The sequence below is a fragment of the Nilaparvata lugens genome, chromosome 4 (assembly GCF_014356525.2).
Source record: "Nilaparvata lugens isolate BPH chromosome 4, ASM1435652v1, whole genome shotgun sequence".
NCBI lineage: Eukaryota > Metazoa > Arthropoda > Insecta > Hemiptera > Delphacidae > Nilaparvata > Nilaparvata lugens.
The window spans coordinates 55,745,841-55,767,346 of NC_052507.1; the positions used below are offsets into that span (position 1 = coordinate 55,745,841).

General features: G+C 33.2%; 2 protein-coding genes across 3 annotated transcripts; both read right to left on the reverse strand.

The window, feature by feature from the left end:
- Window positions 1-765: 765 nt before the first annotated feature.
- Window positions 766-7,929, reverse strand: LOC111057690 (extracellular protease inhibitor 10). 2 transcript variants are annotated; one of them, XR_005571071.1, is made up of 5 exons: window positions 7,627-7,929; window positions 6,846-6,998; window positions 3,690-4,610; window positions 2,600-2,767; window positions 766-1,867 (listed from the first exon to the last, which is right to left on the reverse strand). XR_005571071.1 is itself a non-coding variant. In XM_022345146.2 (4 exons), exons 2-4 carry the CDS (start codon window positions 3,724-3,726, stop codon window positions 1,782-1,784), a joined length of 291 nt encoding a protein of 96 aa, XP_022200838.2. In that variant the 5' UTR covers window positions 3,727-4,610; window positions 7,627-7,899; the 3' UTR covers window positions 766-1,781. The 2 variants fall into 2 exon arrangements, 1 of the variants encoding a protein (XP_022200838.2); XM_022345146.2 differs by lacking the exon at window positions 6,846-6,998 and having other exon boundaries at window positions 7,627-7,899.
- A 4,208-nt stretch (window positions 7,930-12,137) lies between these two features.
- Window positions 12,138-16,799, reverse strand: LOC111057688. The gene is made up of 3 exons (XM_022345143.2): window positions 16,619-16,799; window positions 15,594-15,749; window positions 12,138-12,580 (listed from the first exon to the last, which is right to left on the reverse strand). Exons 1-3 carry the CDS (start codon window positions 16,653-16,655, stop codon window positions 12,432-12,434), a joined length of 342 nt encoding a protein of 113 aa, XP_022200835.1. The 5' UTR covers window positions 16,656-16,799; the 3' UTR covers window positions 12,138-12,431.
- Window positions 16,800-21,506: the final 4,707 nt, after the last annotated feature.

Genomic DNA, 21,506 nt, shown 5'->3' on the forward strand with positions numbered 1-21,506 from the left:
TGAATAATAAATAATATAGATGTTAGATGTTGAATATTGTTACAGGGGTATTATGTAACCACACAGCAGAAAACCGACATTTCAGTGACGAGTCACAAGTTCAGGAACTTCTCTCTCTGTCCAATTTCATCAAGGACATTACACTTCTCTCAATTGAGGGTCACGTGATGCGTCGTAATTGCGAGTCTGGCAATTGTAAGTACTTTTCACTTGCAAATCTACACTTCTTACACAGAATCCAACATCTATCATATAATTTAAGATCTGACATGAAATTCAATATTCAATTCCCCCCTTGAGCTCTGATTCTCTTTTGCTTTTTTCTGAGATCTTCGTAACTACTGTATTCTGATGGACTCAAATTCCAATGAATTTGATCTATCTTCTAAAATGAAAAAATACCTTTCACAGTAAACTTTATAGGAAATGTATTCTATTCATTTCTCTGTTTAAGAGTCCTACCAAATTCTAATTTCCCTGAAATATTAGTGCCATGACCTCCTCTTGAGTCCTGATTTTTTTTGTTTGTTGAAACAGAATCTCATTTATTATTTTGATGTGTTTAAGAACTATTCTCAATCAAATAACAGACATGATTTGCCCATCTCAAGAGGTGTGGAGTCATCTTTCAACCCAAGAATGAAACTTCGACGATTTCTGTATGAAGCTTTAAATAAATCAATGTCAGAGTTAGAAACAATTGGCTTATTAAGAAACAGTTACAGGGAGCATAAGGTTCAATGAATTTCTCACATTCTTTCATAATGCAAATTTACAAAGTCCGCACGCCTTCTTTATTTTTGACTTCATTCCACACTTGAAAGGTTTTTTTTGAACACCTTGTTCTTATTATTGATCACGTATTCCAGGTCAATATTTGCAACATTATTGCTAACATTTCAATCAGTATACTTTAATAAGTAGAGACAAAATCAATGATCTACTCATCCAGAAACTAATGGATTAATGGATTTAATGGATTCATTTCACTCATTCATGATGGCATTTCCAAGACTGCATGAAATTCAAGTTCGGGAAAGATGATATTCTCAATTTGAGATGAATTTTATAAAAAAGTCCATTGAGAAAAGAAAGCTTCTCTGACATACACAGAAGCTCAGTTGTATCTCATTCATCTTCATTCATATAAATTTGAGAGTTTGAAGCTGAATTATGCGATAGTTAATTTTCAATGATAAAAACGTTATGAAGTTAGTGGGTGGAGGTTTTAATAGGAATACTATTTATTTATTTTTCATAAATGGCCCCTCCGAGAAACTGCCCTGGAGCCGTCTCACATTGGTTGAATGGGAAGCACTGATCTTATCTAAAAAGTATGCTGAATGCTGAATCTCACTCTGGTGAATAGTGAATATCAATAATTAGGTACTGCTCTTCATTCTTTTTCGATCAATGATCTTGTAATTATTTATAATTTTGATCAGCATTCATCTGTTTTTTTAAAGGTTGGAAGAATGAACCAAAAGATGACGGTCCTGACGATCCAGCTGTTCTATGATATTCCAGTATAAAATAAAAACAAATCAATTTGATCCAAAGCTTTTCTGTATCATCAAGAGTGATCATGGATCTGTAAGATAATCAGAGTGAGCTATTCATTCTAATCAAATGTTTCATTCGATATAATATAATTAATGTGCATTGTGTTTCAATTCAATAAAATACAATATACAATTTATGTGATTGATTCATTCACTTTCGAATATTGTAAAATCCAGCATAAATTTTCTCTATTTTCAGCATTCTATAATATGTTTCTATCAATAATTATATTCAAAATCATCGTCAAGGTATGATGCTGGATTCCCAGGGGGACAACATGGTCTATCACGTATTTTTCGCCAACCTGTCAATCAGAGAGAAATTAATAATCAATAGAAAGTATTGCACAGTCGTATGTCAACTTTTGAAAGAGATCATTGCAAAAATATAAGGTTGGTTGAACAAAAGTATTTTGAAATTCAACTGAGATAATGTGCTGATTGAATATGAATTATCTTCTGAAACTCTACTAGCTCATATATTATAACAAGATAAATGTTGTATGATAGTAATTGTGTCTCAATTCAATTGAAATCAGAGAATGTTGAATCAATTGGATAAATCTGTTGTATAAGAATAATGAAGTATTTCCAATTATTTATTATCGGTAACTTTTATTTTCATTCATTTATTTAATCATTCAGAGTTACACAACTAACAGAACAGTACCACAGGCTTATAAGCCCAAAACGGTTCCAATTCCAATTCATACAACAGTCCAAATGTAGGTTATGTGTCACCCAACATTCATCAATTAAACACTCTATTTACAATCCAAAACACAAAAAAATCATTTTCAAATTAAAAGAATACTTCTAAATTAAATTAAATCAATCACAATTAATTGAAAGATTCTAAACTTTGAAAAAAACTATAACATTTTGAAACCGAAAAGTAATGATGATGTAGCTAGCGGAAGAAGTTTTCAAATAAACAAATAGTAATCGATATAATTACCCATTCTTGTGGATACAGACAGGTCTAAATAATCAATTAATACTTTAGATAAATAGATGAATCAATTGGAAATACTCACGTTGATTTGTCTGGCAATTCACGGTTGTCATGATGCAGTGATTGCGAAATGTTCTGATGTCGAAACCATTTGTGGCACAAATCGGTTGAGGTGAGTCTGTGCATCCGAAATCACAAGTATCACGTTCCCAATCCCGTTGACTTACCACTGTGTAAAAACTTGCTAGTACTGTGGAACAAAATAATTCGAGAGTTAGAATAAAGTTGAGTAAAACGTCTTGAAATTATTGCAACAATTTCAATCAAAACATTCTTTGAAAACTACTTCCGCTATCTACATCATCATTAGTTTACCAAAGTGAGTTCATTTGAATGACTCTAGTTTCTAGTACGATGAGTTGAGTTTAGCTATTCAAATGGGAGCTCAAACATCGAGAAGAAGTAATGATCGTTTTGGTCCGAAATAGATTGTAATATTTTTTTTATTATTTGATGATGTTTGGTGATTATGTGCTGAAGTCTACTCAGTAAAATCTAGGCCTTCTCCACCACTCTACACTAGTAGCAGAATATGAAGTGTGAACTGAGCTAGGTTTATCGACATGATTAGTATGAAATGGAACGTTTTTATTGGCCGAAAAAGACACCCCCATTGTAGGCGGAGTATTTGAGCTCCAGCTGTGAGAAACAATTTAATAACAGGATTCATTGAATAATTTATAAGAAATCTATTTGAAAAAAAATTAAAAATATGTTCAGTATAAAAACAAAATCAAGTATGAATATAGTGCTAGAGAGTGAGTATTAAATACTGAGTACAGTCATCAGGATAGTGTTCTTGAATCAATAATTATAAGAACTATTGAAAGAAGTATAAATTGATATTTGATTAATATTATATGTCACGAAATGATAAGAATCATCTTAGCTCTGAAGTCATTAGAACCATTTGATTATAATCAAAAGTATTTGGGAACTTTTGTGAATAATTATAATATATATTCTTTTGCAATTCTAACATAAAAAACATTGAATCGTTCCGATCTCAGAAACCTGAAGTATAATTTATTCATATAGACCTAATAACATTTCAATCTAATAAATTTATAATATTGTACAAAATATCGTTGAAATATTGGACTATTACTTACAGCAAGTGAGTACAGCAATCAAACGAATGGTAAGCATTCCTACAAATACCTTGAAATGAAGGAAAATGAGCGATTAAGAAATTTCCTTTTCTTTTCTACGAAAGCGTTATTTGGAACTTCTAGATGATCTGCACAAAACTATAATCTCGAATTTTCATTTATGTGTCGAAATAAAGAATCACATTCAACCTAGCTCCTTAAATACTAAATTTTCTCGATGAATGCTATCACTGTATTTTAGAAACAACTTATCTTTTCAGATTTGTTCTAGTATTTCCAAGAAATCCAATCATAGGACATGAGGTAATCCAATTAAGTAAATAGCAAGAAATTTTCCATCACTCGTATTTGGGAACTCAGTAATTGATTTTGCTAATTATATTTCACAAAATATAGTTGAAGTCACATCATCGATGAGAACTAATTTCAAAAAGACAAAATAATTATAGCAGAGAATATAACATAATTTGATAGGTCCTCATTAGTTTAGAGGTTCAGACTATTCACTAAATCAATATACAGTATTTCACCTTAGTTAGTTGTCACCGACAGTTCACCATGGTTATCAATATTAATAAGAGATAACTTACAAAGTAATTCAAATCGAATCAGGGAGAAAACACTACTACCACTATTCTCGAATTTTTATTCATGAAATTTTCTTCTTCAAACATTCACTTCTTTGTCAGACAAAAGAACAGGAAGGAGTTTAATGGAGACATGATATGAATGGTGAGAACGGGTGAAACTGATTCGATTTTATTCGCACTGGTTTGGATGATGAGATACAACTCTCCATTTTTCAGTAATTTATCTCTAATTTTCATTTCTTGAACCAGCGGTAAGTGGGATAATATTGTGTTGGAGGATTGTATGGCGTCTTTCCAGCACAGCAGTCACCTTCGAACAATATTGTCCAACCTGTCAATAAGAAAATATGACATTAGTTATTGAGAAATAAGCCAAACTATGCAGTAAATATACATTTCAAACAAGAAATTCACAATATTCATCAGTCACTTGTTCTGTTATCTCGCGAATAAAACATGGAAAATCTACTGAAATGAGTAATCTATAAAATCCTCATCTAGTCTTATATCAGTAATCACTGATATTAAACAAATCTCCTATTATAGGAGACTATAGCTCATATGCAGTCACGGACTCATAACTATTCCCTGGAATCATTTACCGCTCGTACATCAAGACACTACAATTCAAAGCAAAAAAGATTGATCAACAAGTTGAGTCTTTGTCAGCTATTGGCTATTCGCGATTTCAGTCAAGAGCCTTTATTTTGAGTAGACTAAGCCAACTGCGCATAAGCCACTGCTGTATCCCTCATTATAAAATTAGGACGAGACCATAATATAAAGCTTTTTTTCAGGTGATGACCCAATCAGCCAATCGGAGAGCTTTCCTGTCCTGCTGACTCTGAAAACGCCTGAAAATCGCTTTATATGGCCTCACCCTAATTTCATAATCAGGAATACAGCATTCAGGCATACACAGTTGGTTTATTTCAACTTTTGCCCGCCAACGCCACGATCAACTAGGGCCAGACCATATAAGGCGTTTTTGAGACGTCATTTTTAGAGTCGTCAGGGCAGGAAGCTCTCCGATTGGCAGACAGGGTTGGAGCCAGAAAAAATGACTAATATGGTCTTGCCCTCTACTCCAGATTTCGAAACATACATGAAGGAAGGAGTTTGCTTGCAATAAATGTTGTAGTTCTGATTTTTCAGTATACTATTTGGATACATAAGAGAAGCCCACAACCAATTTCTGGATGCGAAATTCCCTAGTACTAGATACAGAGTGGCCCAAAAACCTCGTATTCTCGATTCATCTGGGCTATATGCACCATCTACTTTAAAAGTTGAACCACGACTTGTACCATTACTTGTTGAAATGATCGCTCTGATTCTAATGTATTACATTCCATATTCAAATGATCAGCTGATTTATCCCCTTTTAAACTGAGATGGTGCATATGAGCCTTAGCTGGGTATGCCAAAGATCGTGAATACCCCTATTATTGTGACTGCGACCACATATTTCTTCTAATAAGGAGTTTGTGATTCTAATAGATTTGCGATTCCAATAAGAAATATGCGACCACATGTTCTAATAAAACAAGATTGATGTTCAACACAGATGAGCCTAAGAAATGCTCACATTGGATGCGTAAGTTATTCTGTCGAACGACATTTTAATAGCAATATTTAGAAACTATTCAAAACCACAAATAATCGTATTATTCCCAATCATTAGATATTCATTCATTGATTCTAGATAAACAATTATTCATCAAAAAAATTGGGGATGAAACAACAGGCGCAGCCTAAAACTGTTCCTCCCCCGAAATTTGATTCAATCCAGAAATGTGTTATGTTCCACTTCATAACATTTGTGTCCAATTCACGGAGCGAATATCGTTACTCACTCCATCCAAAAGTATAATAGTATTATAATAATATTTTTAACTGGTAAGAGGGCTTACATTTATTGGTGAACGTATAATATGTGGTCACACCTTTCCATCCAAGGAAGAGACTGGATATATTTGAATATACTTCAAGTACCAATAATACAGAGTCAGCTTTCCTTCATCAAAGAGAATGGGATGTTGATCGTGTATTCCTATTGTCTTTGTATTCTCTTCGACTACATCCAAATACTGTTCTCCTTAAAGTAGGAAAAATCTATTCAGATGAAACTTTGTCTTCAAACCAATCTTCAAGTTGGACTTGCGACTCAAATGATAGTATCCAAAGTCATGTTTTCGAATGAATTTCTGCTATGATAGACAGAAAAACAACACCATTTTGCGAATGTATGAAAACTCTCAAGCGAACCAATACTATCATTTTCTGTTCAGCAAAGAAGTTGAACTAATAAAGTGAAACTAACGGTAATTTTTATCGTATCCTATTATCATTTATCCCTCTTTATCATTACTATTGTAGTATCATGGCAGAGTTTTGTTGAGAGAGATGAAAAAGTATTATTTGGACTATGAACAATAACAGGCATCATACGATAATTAGATTTCAATAGGGCCCAATAAATGTGTGGAATACTTACTCTTATGAAAGAATCTAATAATTCATGCATATTCATATCAGTGGGCATCATCTAATTCTGCATACTCACATTCTCCTTTCACACAATTTTCAGCGTTCATCAAGCATTCATTAGCAAATGTATGGATTGCCTTCCCGTTTGTAGTACAAACTGGCGTATAGATCTTCGGACAAGCTAAATCACAGTCTTCGTTACCTTCCGTTGAATATAAGTACAAGATGACTGGAAATAGAAAAGTCAAGACAAGCCATAAATATCTTCAGATGAATCTTCGAACAGGCTATAACTTAATGCAATTTCAATACCTTCCAATGAATAGAAACAAAGAACGACTGAAACACGAATGGTATTGAAATCAAATTGGAATAAGATGAAGATTTGAAATCTATTCAATGAAAATGAATACCACAAGCAAAAATTATATGAGAGGGAGAGTAGTCACAGTATGTAAGGAATATTAATTTAGACAATGGAACAAAAAATCGCAAAAATTATTGAAAAATATTATAAAAGAAATATTTTCCGCTGTATCCTTATAATTATAACTTGAGCGATACAAATTTTGATAATGGAGAATGATTATTGCTTCCTTTCAAAAACATTGTAGAATGATAATGATTATTACTGAATATCATTATTGATATTGCAAAGAAAATCAGCACATAACGTTTATAATCAGCAGCTAGTGTAAAATAGCAAATAGGGAGGAAGAAATTGAATGTTGGATACATCTGATATCGTCACATCAGTGTTCTGAGGGCAGTATCATTCAATGAAAGAGAAGTATAATAATGAACATTTTTCACCATAAAATGAATGGAATTAATATTGATGAAATAGATTCACTTACGACTGGCTAGAGCGATAAAAACACGTGTGGAATACATTTTGTTGCTCTATTCGAATACAAATTCCCTGAAGCACTTCTTTGCTCTGAAATAAAACTCCACTAGTTCAACAGTGTACTCTTCTAAGTGTGTAAAAAATCCAAATAGTTCATAGAGTCATTCATGCTCACTGGAGCTTGGAGTTTGTTGGAGTTTTTCCACTATAACAATCAAAGTATCAATATTATTCCTTCTAGGATATTACCGCATTAGATAGTGAGTAAACTCAACGATCAGTCATCTGCTCTTGAAATAATTTGCTCAATGAATTTGTTTTTCATTTTGTACTACTCCAACCATTTTTCATGAAAGTTTTTAAAAACATAACAATATTTTCAAAATACGGTCAGATTTATTGCACTAAAGTGGTTTGACTGTTATCATCTTCTCAAACATAACAAGTACATGAGTGTTATTAACGTCGATAAGAATGTTTCTTTTAAAATTTTCAAAACGTTCTATAATTGGATTCTTTGTCTCCTTTGTTTCAATACACATGATCCAGAGTGTTATACATTCACTCTCGAATGTGAGATACATTGTACAATAACTAACTTGGTCTCTAATATCATAAATAATATTCACAAATTTGATATCATCACAATTATAATTTTTCTCTGGAAAGGAACATGAATTATTCGAATGTGGTACGATTTGAGAAGATACAACAAAATAATTTACATCACGATCATCATAAAATTACATTTCACACACATATTGTTGAATGATTCCATCCTTTGTAGAACTCATGTCGACTGCAATACCAGTATCTTGTTCATGTGCGCATCCAAGGCACTACCCCACACCCTGATCTCATACTGTATGATTCCATACTGAAGAATTGATTGAGCATAAATGCCAAGTACACCAATTTCACCATATTCGCATCTCCGAGATCGCTCAATTCATGAAATTTATATACGACATGTATCAATCTTCTGCACAAACTATCAATGTGAGCATTTCACTTCAGATGACAGTCGAACATTACGCCTGGGTATACTATTACATCCACTTTTTCTAACGAGCTGCAACCACAGTCCCCGTGCCTCTCCCGTTGATATACATAATATGCGCAGTCAGGGGAGTGAATTTTAATACCCGTATGTGACCCTTCCCGAAGGGCTGATCTCGCTGAGGGTGAGAGGGCCAAGTAAACGCTTTTCTTTGCATTCAGAGTCAATGAATGTTGATCCAGCCATGATTTCACAATAGCCAGACACGATTTCGTCAATCGCTCCACCTGCGACTGGTCCGGTCCGGTGAAAACCATCATCTGCAAAAGATATAGTGGTACAGTTGTTGATATTTATTTTTAAGAGATCATTAATGCATATCAGAAATAATATGGGTGGGAAAACTGTTACCTGGGGAAGGCCAAATCCAGTTAATGTCATGAAAATTATTTTTTCATTTAGAGTGAGTACCTGAGATCTATTTTGCAAGTAGCTTTCAAATCAGTTTTGATCAGTTCTTCGAAAACCTATATTTTCCAACTTATTCAGAAGGGACCTGAAGGGGATGGTATCATAGGCTTCTGCTAAATCCAGAAATACTGCTATGGTTTTTTAGTTGTTCTGTAAGTTATCTGTCATTATCCGAACCAAATTTGTGATAGCATCCTCACTCGATTTGCCCTCTTGGAAATCGAATTCATTCTCAGCTAAAAAGTTATATTTATCAAGGTTATAAGGTTGATAAGGTTCATGAGGCTCATAAGGTTTATTCATCATATTTATCAATCGTTGTTTTATAAGTTTTTAAAATATTTTAGACAAATTGCTTATCAAACTGATAGGGAGATATTTTTGGGAGCCCTTCTGTCACCTGATTTGAATAGATGAACTATTTTTGCTTTCTTGAAATGAGATGGAAAATGACCCAATTAAAAACATTCGTTGAATTACAACGACAATTCGCTATAATAAAAGCTATATTCTTCAAACATACATTAACTAGTTCATCCACAGTCCATAATATACAGTTGCTAGCCAGTCACGTCTGTAACCAGTTTGGAACTGATACGAAACTTTAGTTTGCACACGGGTGTAATGGTGAAAGATCGGTTGTAAATCAGTTGCGTCTATTCCCTTTATTTGATCTCTTACAAAATTGAAGTCTGCAACGCAACTGTAAACACGGGACCACGGTTGTATGCAACTGGTTTGGGACTAGTTTGAGACTGGTCAAAATTAATTGCGTCGTTTGCGTCTCTCCGTTCCACTTTCACGGTTGCAAAACACTTGCGCATGCAACTGGCTTGCAACTGTAGTCACGAAATAGTCCTGTGCGCTGTACCTCACAGGTCACATAATAGTTTTCTATGTTGAATAATGTTCTTCGTTGAAATATCAAAAATGAAACTTAATGATAGTTGGTTGTGATTATACTTTATTAACGTCGCTTCTATTTTTCTATTTCATAGATCTATTGAAACTAATACTATACAGGTACTATACCTGTATTGATTGTGATTTCAACACCCCATGTAATGATGTTGGAGTGGTGAGTACGTAGTGTAAGTGTTGTCATTTTTTGTTTCCAATTCACTTGTTCACTGCTTAACTTGTGATTTGTTCCACTTTCTTTCAATCGACCTATGTTGGCCATTGTCGAGAAACTGGAAACGCTTCCTGATTGATGAGAATGTGATTGGTTGAATTTATCAAATCACTAGAACCGTACTTGACTAACTACAAATAAAACATTGTCATGTCATTGATTCACATAGAAGAGTCATGTATGAATGAACCTTCCGAGAGCATCTCTCTGCCAATAAGGCTCATGATATGTTATTGATATGATCTCAAAAAAGGTGAGGCAATATAATTCAGACAAGAGTTCTTAGAAATATATATTGGGATGAGAACCTACTCAGTGAGAGCCTCAGTTCTCACCCATGGGAAGAGAACCTATCGGTAAATAGAGGAGAACCTACTCTGAAAGACTTTTATAGGACGGTTGAAAGCTTGTCAAGAATTATAATGATATTAATTTTTATCAAAAAAAAACTGATAAAATGCGAAGTGTAAGGTCAGTTACTCACACATCGGTTTCTGGACGTACAATTTTTTGCCGTCATCATGAATTCTACGAGATTGAACAGAACTTGACATGATAAACATCATCTGTTTGACATCTGTTTAATCTGATAGAATTTATAAGAACGGCAAAACATCGTTCGTCCAAAAATCGATGTGTGTGTAACTAGCCTAAGTGGAGCATTGTTTTGTGAGAATATCTTGGATCTTTCTTGGTTGAATTGCAGAAAAAAGCTTTTTAATTATTAAAATCAAGTTCTCCTTTCATTTAAGCTTTTTTAGTCTGAATAAAAATGCTGGATTTCATTCAGTCAGAAAGTGAATGTTGGATACTATCTTCATTACTCATCATTCCATAGAATTCTTGGAAACCAAATGATTATTTGATGTTTTGTTATTATTGTAGTTGTACAATAATCATCTTGACCAATTTTTCTTAATTCTGAACTTTTTTTGGATCTGGGCTAATTACTCTTCACTCACCTGAATTCTTTCAGTATCATATCAGGCCTATATGTTTACACAATTTTAATAAAACAATATTCACGTACTACTTTTTTACAGCACTGGATGCTGATCTCTCTATAAATGAAAGTTGATTCGTATTTTGAAAAACTTGAGAACCGGTGTTTTCCATGAATTCACTGATATATTCAATATTGATAGTTCTAAATTTTCCAAAAACAGTGTTGTGATAATGTATCGATTTATCAGAGTTTTATTCACAATCTTATCATTTGGAGCTCGATTGTTCAAATTGGGAGAGAATTCAAACTCATCATTCGCTTCGACATCCTTTAGAAATTGCATGATTGAATTTCTTATTTCACTCTCAAAACAATTGTGTAATATCATAAGCCTCTGTGAATTTGGAGTAAGTACCATTTCATCAAAAAAGAATTCACATCCTATTATACATTGATACTGTCCCATATATCCGAAACTGTTCAATCCAGCCATATTATAGTTCAGAAATATTATTATAATTATCACGAATTAATAGAAGAGCTACACATTTTTCATTTGCAGATCTCACAAGATACAGTGCAATGATTCAATCCATTTGACACGTAATCATTCTTCACACGTATTTATCCCGCTGACACGAGCACAAAATCAAGTGAATGACTGTTTAATTCTTGTGAGATTCTCACAAGATAAGGTTTCAGTAGAGTGAGAAGTAAGCAATAAACAATTTAGAGCAACGAATATATATTCCACTGCATTGGCAATGAAAATTAAAAATGTGAAAGTATTTTTTCAGTTGTAAAATGTCTTTGTACAAAATACTCTTGAAGATGTCAGCATTGATTGAGTAAGAAACATTGATATTTTTAATTAGGTATCCTGACAGTGGAAACTTCATCCATAAGTGAGGATCAGCGCGTTTTTCCTAATATATTATGCATAATGATCAAATAACAACACAGAAGTAGGTATTACTGTCTCATTCTTTTATTGATCACAATAGTCAACAAACATTAATGACTTTATAAAACTGGAATTCTTCAATTTAGAGATTAATTGAAGAATAATGAAGTTGATACTTCTAAAAATGTTACAATGAAGTGTTTTTCTCTCTGTCTACAAGTCGAGACGAGCCCAAATAGAACTAGAAATACGTAGTGATTATACTATCATTTCAACATCAGAAACAAATAATCATCAGGTCCAATCATTGTGAAGTGTTCTTGGATTCCCATATTCCACATTCCAAATCCCAGTTGCTAGTAGAAAGGCTTCTTAGGATGATATGGGGGGTAGTGAGGACGATGGGGATAGTATGGAGGGTTGTAGGGTGGATAGTATGGAAGGTAATAGGGTGGATATGGTCGCGGTGGAGTGTAGCACTTTCCATTATAGGATTTACTGAAACCTGTTAATCAAAAAATGCAAATCATATTTATCACAAATATAATCAAAGAATAGAAAAAATATTTATGTCAGTGAAGAAAATGTCAGGCTATTCCATGAGAGTCAAGATCAGTTCCTATGCTGATAAATACTAACATTCTTTATTAAACTATAGAATAATTCAGGTAATCTGATAGTCTGAATAGCTAAAAAATGATATTCCACTATTTTATTGACATGAGGAGTGGAATCATCGTCTTATAATTGTACAGGATACGAAATTCACGTTCAATGCATCATCACGTCTGAGCTACTAAGCTGACAACTTGAAATGTTGCATGAAGATTCGGCATATACTGAGGATGGTAATAGGTCTTTCAATAATACATTTATTCAATTCAATGTACCACAGTTACATTTGATTTGTGATACAATCTGTAATAAAACGTATACACAATCATAGTAAGATAAAAGTAGAATAAAACAGTCTCTAATAACCGTTGGTCTCGTGGTCTAGAGGCAACGCATGGTACTTTTTCAAATTCAAGTTTATTTCACACTCCTAAATACATTCACAGAAATCGAATAAATTTCATAATGACAAAAAAATTCAATAATAGATGGTAAGTGAAAAAAAACCACTGTCATAAGATGAATCTTGTTCGCCAGTGGGAGATTGAGAATAAAATTGAAGGTTCGAACGCAGCCACAAAAGTTTTTTTCTAAAAATTTTCAACTCCAATGAAGATTATCCACGAAATTTTTTTAATGATGCATATTAATTTATTCTATTTCTCAATTTATTCCCCTATTATGAATTTCTAGAGTTGAGAAGTTGATAAGTTCCATTGTATATGAATGAAAGTACGAGTATCAATAAATACTTTCCATTCTCAGTATGTAATAATTGTGAAACTGTATTTTTTTCTATTTGCGTTTTCACAGACCCTTGCGGAGCGTGGGCTCCACCTGCTCGATATTGTACAATAGTTATTCTACCTACATGCAGAGAGCAACTAGTAACAGCAATGTGTAAAGGCTATCAGACAGGTAATGTGGAGATGGGAATATATTATACTGGCGGTCAGTACTCGTCATCACGTCACTCTGCATCAATTACCATTTTAATAGATGGTTGCCAAATGAAAATTGGTGAAAAGTGACGTTCCGTAATGAGAATCACTGGTCGCCAGTAACTTTTCGTCACTACTTATCAACTTCCCATGTTATGTTTATGAGTTTGGTAGCTTGAATACAAACTTCACAAATTTCAAAGTTGAATGAGTTGTTCGTAGTGAGGTGATAGCAATGAGACTAGCAAGTAACAAGAGAACCAGAGTTGCTTCAGTTCCCGTCAAGCTCCTATCACCTGTTGCTATCTGTGAAGCAAATCTATGGATAAGAAACAAATTATGAGCAATGATTATAAAGTTAACATAATCTCCTGCGGTTGGATGCATGAAAGTCTGTTTAATTCAACCTTGCTTGTTTAAGAATGTGTTGGAATATTAGTTAAAAATTACGAGAGTGTTGAAATGTTGGTTGAAAATTACGAAAACCACTGAGAGAAACGGTTGACGTATTTATTCAGCGGTCGATTGTGGTTGAATAATTGATAGACATATGTGTAGAAGGACCACCATGTTCATCCTATTCAAATCTACATTACTGGAGAGAAGTTCTAGAAACTTCCAGGATGTGCGCTATTTGTGAGGAACCCTTCCAGAATGAATTAATTTGAAATCATTCTCATAAACAATTTGAAATTGAATTGTAATGGTGAAGATATTGGTACGTGAATACTGGTTCTTTAAATTTAAATATTACAAGCTAAAAGTTTCAAATGCTCTGAAGTGGACTATATAGAGCGAATCAAATCTTTGTGCTGAATAATATCCATTCAGAAAAAACCAAATACATACAACGCATAGAAAATCAGAAAAGGTACTCACCAAATCCCAAATCCAATATGTCATAAATCAAATTGTTTGCCTACTTCTATTTGAGGTAAAAGGTGGATAGTTGGATAGGATAGATGAGAGGAAAAGATAGGTGAAATTATGCAAACCGAAAGTGCGACTATTAAAGTTGGTTCCTTGCTGTTTTCCCGTTTTTGTGATGAAGTTTACTGTCTGGATATATAACACTATGACTTGACTATTAACGTGAGTAACTTTTCACGTAAAACGAAAATGTAATTTATGTACACGAATAAATGTATAGGCCGAATTTCCTATGATATTAAATGACACCAATATTTAAGCAGATTCAGGACGAATTTCCTGAATCTTGAAGCCTCGACAGGGAGTGCTAGCTATACAAAAGCTGAATTCACACTGACTGGCAAACTATCCAGTGCCTGGAACGATAAATTGATGAGTAATAGTTATTATAAAATTATAGAAACTCCCCTGCCATCTGGCAGTCAATGAGCGAATGAATACAATTTCAAATGTCCTCAACAGATATACATATACAAAAATATATTCAGTGTGATTTTAACTATAATGATCTCAGAGACAGAATTCTGTTTTTGATAATTTTATACATAGTTTTTCGGCTGCCCAGCTTAGGCTCATGACGCATCATCACGTCTGAACTACTGGACTGATTATCCTGAAAATTTGCATATGAAATTCTAAATTCACAAAGGGCTGTTATAGGCCTATTTTGAATCTTCAAGATTCCATTAGGTATAGTTTCTAGACTCTTGCTGAGCACGGGTTACTTGCTAGTTCATCCTCAAAATTGTAAATTCATTAAACATTTTCTTGTGTGTTGGTGTGTGGTCGGGAGTGCGGAAGGCCAATACAAGAATAAATGCTGGCATTTCAAAGAGAATCTCACTATTATAAAAAATCTCAAAGATTAATGAATTGAGTCTAACGATCTGGAATCCAATTCATGAGCTGTGAAATACACTCAGGCCGAGCTTTATGTTTATGCTCAAAGTCAATGTGTGTAGACTTGAGTTGACTGATGAATACGATATAAAATAATATTTTTATAATGTTCCAGTTAGTAGCAGTACTTACAATTGTCGTGTATGCAGTTTTCATATTCCATCAGACATATGTTGTCGAAAGTTTGGTAAATCTTTCCGTTCCAAGCACATATTGGATCATGAATAGGCGGGCAACCCAATAGACATATTTTTTCTCCTGCTTCCGCTTTGTAGAAGCACAGGATCACTGCAAACAAATAAGTTATTTTGAACTGACTGGTTGATTGAACAAACACTCTGAGTGTCGTGCCGTCGCGGAATCGTTGTGTTGTGAGACGCTGTCAATAATAAATGGTGATATCCACATTATAAAGTCGGTGGATTTCATAGTAGAGCTTACTTAAAAATGGAGAGCCATTTTTCCTCTTCTTTCGACTTCTATAGTAGGCGGATGGATGTGATTCAAGCCAACCAGTTACATCCGATTAATAATATTGATATCAATGAATAAAAAATTGCAATCAGGAGGTGAAAGTGATAATTCACAATGATAAAACTTCCACCCACACAAAAATTTTTTAACAATTGTTTAATATGGGATGTTTTGAGTATAAAATATATAACATAGTATTGGGTAATGGGTATTACTACGAAGCAGAACATTTGAAATGTTATTTCTAGTACCAATAAAAGCCATGCTTATAAATAATAATTCTTATTAATAATGATCAAATCTTTCCTGAATTCATTCTATTCATCAAGAAAATATATATTTTAACTTGATTCGATAATGAATGTCTATAATATTAAGGTAAATAAATATTCTGGTAGTTCATCATGGGATGGAGTTATATGCTTTGTCTAATGACAGGCAAGATAGCGAACCAATTTTTATCGGAAACTGACTTTGAAATGTTGATCACGTTCCACCATATAATAATATGCAATATAATATCAATAGAACTTATAGGAAGAAAGATTATTGGAAATTGATCAGAATGAATGGGGAACTCATTAACTTGGAATAAGATATTATACAGCCATTGCGATATTGATTCCAATAGAATGTTGGATCAATCCTTGATATGCATTTGAAAAAACTTTCAATTTACTTACAGCTTGCTAGAGCAATGAAAACACGTGACACAAACATGATGTTGCTTCACTGGAATCCAAATCCGCTGAATGCCCTGTACTAAACCTCTCACTTTGTTCAATAGTCCACTGAATACACACACCTTGCAAGTGATGAAGCTCAGTTCAAATGTGCTTTTATAATCAATGATTGTTATTTTCTTCTACAATGTTTGAAAAATAATTTCATTATTTTATCATTTGGAATATCAACTTTGAAATATCAATGTAGGCCTATGTATTGGTTGATGACATAAAAATGTTCAGGAGACACAAACAAAAACATTTTCAACTTTAGCTGTGACTTGTACATTGACGGGACTCATAATTTGCTATTGTTTCTATTGATAACAACTTCAAAACTCTTGTCACTTCATAATATTAACAACTCTGTTTGAGTTCTGCTCTCCAAATTGGCACCAAATCATTGCTCTCACATTCATTGAATCATGTTCTAACAAAAGCAGTTATATTTGTTATAATGCGATCATCAGTGATGGCAGCAGGAAGTGTTGAATTGAGCATTGTTCAACTTATTATTGATATTATTATCAATGATACTGATGGAAACTTTGTCAAAACATTTAATCAACTTACTCAGTTTGCTATTCAACTATCAAACACATCATTAGTCATTAAGGGGGAAAAGATAGTGAATATTGGAACTATAAAATGACCTGTTCCTTGATCTTGACAGTATTTCACTTAATCCAGCACTCTTTGTGCCTGGTGTGATCACATTATGATCACATGCTACAGCATCAAAATAATTTGCTTAGAATGCTGGGAGCTTTATAAATTCTACTTTCCTTGCCCTACTACCGTAGGTGGGGGAAGTGTTGATTCCACAAAACCATGAAGGTACCCTAATTCCATGATTGGTTTTCATCTAGGTTTTGAGGCCTCTTGGTGTCGTGAAAAACGTGTTTTTCTACTATCTTTGCACATCCTCCCTGGTAATAGGAGTATTTCTTTTGAAAAATACAGTTTCAAAGCCACCTGAGACCTTTAAAGTGGTTAAAATATCGAAACACTTCGAATAATACTAGAATTATTATGAACTATAAAACTTAGTAGCTTCTCCCCACCCCTATCCATAATCCTAATCTCATATTATAATAATATTATGATGTCTATATTTGGATTTGCAGCCGTTCCTACCTCAACTTCTAAAAATGTTCTTGAATACATGTCGGATAAGCCTCATCTATTGTTCCAGAGTAAAATAAAATGAAGCAACATAATGGCAAGGAAAGTAGTGTGTGTCCCGCACCAGATTTTTCATAGTCGGTTTGCATGTCATAACATTATGAAAGAAGTATTTCATGTATTATGAAATTGATGTTGAATTACGCATCAGGTGTGGACGGTATACGGCTGACTAAAGTTTTATTGTAGAATCAATATCTTTCCATTTATTCAACTATATAACGATGTAATTGGCATCCAATAATTATGCTATTCTCAGCATTCAACAGCAAGGTGACAGGAAATATCTAATCAGCCAATTGCTGAATGATTTTGTTTACTGTTGTGATCATTTGGTCACGCCAGGTGCTAGCGGGGTCAAAATTATTCTCGCTCAAACATGCAGTAATAGCATATATGTTCTTTTCCTATGAACTTTATCCTGCAAAAAGTTTCCAATATTTGGAGATTGAAGCTGGATATTATGTCCAGGGAGTTTTTAATGAACAACCTGTTACCCAGTTGAGTTGATGCGAGTGAGAATTTGGATGATGAAGTTGACGGAGAGGATGTTGAAAATCTCTTAACGTGGGTTCACTCAGTTGAAGTTATCACGAATTATCCATAATAATTCATTGATGATAATTATTTGAAAGGTTTTAGCTGGCGTAAGGTAGTATGGGATAAAATAGAGTGTAAGGATTTTAAAATCAGTTCAAATAGAACAATTTATTCATCCTATTGCTTCGAAAAATCAATTATGGATAAAAGACAGAGTTGAAAGAGGATACGTCAGAGTTTGATGTGAAAGTCTATACCGAAATAATTGTTCACTTCTTACCGCCCAAATTGGATTTATTCATTATAATATAATAAGTTATGATATATTCAATGAATGATAAAAATCTTATTACCGGTAACTGATATTCCACTGATGAGTTGCAAGAATTAATGAAATTTGATTTGAAGAAAATGTATATATATATATATATATATATATATATAGGCTATAGAGATAGACCTTTTGTGAAAAGCGTCTTATGGATATACTCTGGACTACGCTTATCAGTGGAGTGTTACCCAGTGCACGCCAGGTGTGATTATTTGAACACCAGTGGTATCTCGAGTCTCAGTGAATGTGTGGTTTTTATTTTTTTATTTATTCAATTATTCAGAATTATACAACTTACAGAAAAGTACCACAGGCTAACTTACGCCCAAAACGGTTCCAAAATTATTCTAAATTATACAACACAGTCGAAATAATAATGTAGCTAGAGGTTATGTTACTTCAAAATTCTTCAATTACTCACTCAATTTACAATACTTACACACAAAAATCATTATTAAATTAAAAAAAATACTTCTAAATTGAATTAATTACAAATAATTGGAAAATTCAAAACTTTGAATAAACTATGAAATTTTGGGACCGAAAAGACGAACACAGTCTGGTTAATACTCTACATGGAATTGTTTCCGTGATCACACCATATAATAAATTATGTTGATGTTTCATAAGAATAGGAAAGAGAAAAACTTGGTGCTAAAGGTTTAATCTCAACACTATTATTTATATGAAGTGAGGAATAGCCTACAAATGAAAATGACCCGCAAATTTTGCAATCAAAATTAGGATGCCACAATTAAATTACTTGATATTCACGAGCACGCTTCAATTACGCAATTCAACAAGAAACACTTCAGTCAGAGTTGATACACTTCCTGAGGATATGCAGGAACAATAAGTCGACATCCAATGCGATTCCCAAGCGTAATCAGAGTCTCCAAATACAATGATTGAAGATTTTTGGTTGACATATTCTCCTCTTCACCATCAAGTTTGTTTAGAATCTTTGAAGCAACTAAATAAGTTATCTTGAACGTTGTGACATTCTGCTCCAGGGAGAGCATGGACAACACAAAAAATGGATAAATGTATGAAGGTTCTCACTTTTATGGGTACATGAATATATGCCCCTCCGTGTGATATTAAAACTGAGAATTTATTCATTTCTGAATTTGGACGAATTTCGTCCAAGGGATTGAGGTTATGTCTGTATGACTTAAGATTACCTGATTCTGATTTTGAATAGATATTATGGAACCCTGAAGAGGATAACCATATAAAATATTCTGAGAAAAATAATGTGTAAGCTGTAATAATTACTGAGGTTACTGAGATAAATTTTGTGCGTGTCACATACAAGGCAACAGATAAAGAGATTTTTTATTTGGTCAGAGTCAACGGCTTATACTGATAAACACACCTTGATCTCTTATATGGGCCGAGAAATTTGTAGGTTATCCCAGATTTGGGATTGGAATATTTCAAATGTAATGAGCTCAAATAAAGCAATCTTAAAACAATAACCTGTTTGTTGTTCTGATAAAGAGCCAATGCAACCTGAACAAAGATATAGATCACAAATCCATGTATGATTGTGTCTCTCACTGCTATCAGAATTAATAATGAGTACTTTATTGAATAAATATAATTTCTAAAAAGAGGTTCGAGTACAGAATATAATCTAATGTGCAATTTATAATTTAATAATTATTTATAAATCAAAAGAAAATAATATAATAAAATGATAGTTACAGGGTTGTGAGTTCTGCTTTGTAGTAGCTTGATCGATAAACAGATTATAAATTAATTCAACTTAATAATGATTATTATGATGTAGATTAACATTGAATTCTCCCTGATAGAAATCTGGTCATGACCATTGATTTTCTCGAGAATTTATATCGCTTATGAATCGTAGATGGGCCCCAATTTATTTACAAGAAGAATAACTCACGCGACTCTGAAAAAGTTTTCCTTTTTCCTTGGTTCGCAAATAATCATTCTTCTGCCATGTGCTGGATTTTCTGGCCTCCAAGTAGAACGTGTTGCTGGTATATTACTCGGCGATTCATGTAGATTCAATCGGGTATTTAACGTTAATGATTATTTTTACAGACAAAAGGAACTTTACAATTAACAATTATGAAACACAAACAATTTACGTTAAATTTTACAACAAAATGCAAGTTTACTAAGAACATGTGACTAGGGCAAGGTCAGTGCTGGAGAAGAAGTCTTCTTCCTCGAATTGAGCTTACAATTCTTTGAATCTCTATGTTTCTAATTTGCATAAGAAAATTGCTAATGGTTGTAGCTTAGTGACGTAGTGCACACGTCATATTTTTATGAAAAATAGTTCTTAAACAAACAGCTGAAGATGTGGCTGGTAAAGCCACGAAACCTGGTTCTGTATATATTATAATAATTTATAATAATAAAAAGTGGTTGACAATTTCAAATTTGTGTTTTCATTATGGAAAAGTACCACAACATCACTCACAACACAACTGTAAGGAAAAATAGTTCCTTTGTTTACATTCAATTCCCTGACTTACAAGACAAATAAATACATTAAAATATACATGTAATCCAATTCCAACAGTGTAGGTGAATGGCAATAATAAATAAATCATAACAATAAAGATTTCGACACCCTGTGTTGTATCTTAACAATTCAAATTCTGGTATCCCTTTCATTGTCCTCTGATTAGTTGTTTATACAAAGAGGAATAGATCTAGCAAGATCGCTTCTATTTAATATTTATTTGTTAATAATCTAAACAATAAATTATGTAATTAAATTAAATAGTACCGTTCGTCAATGTAGACTCA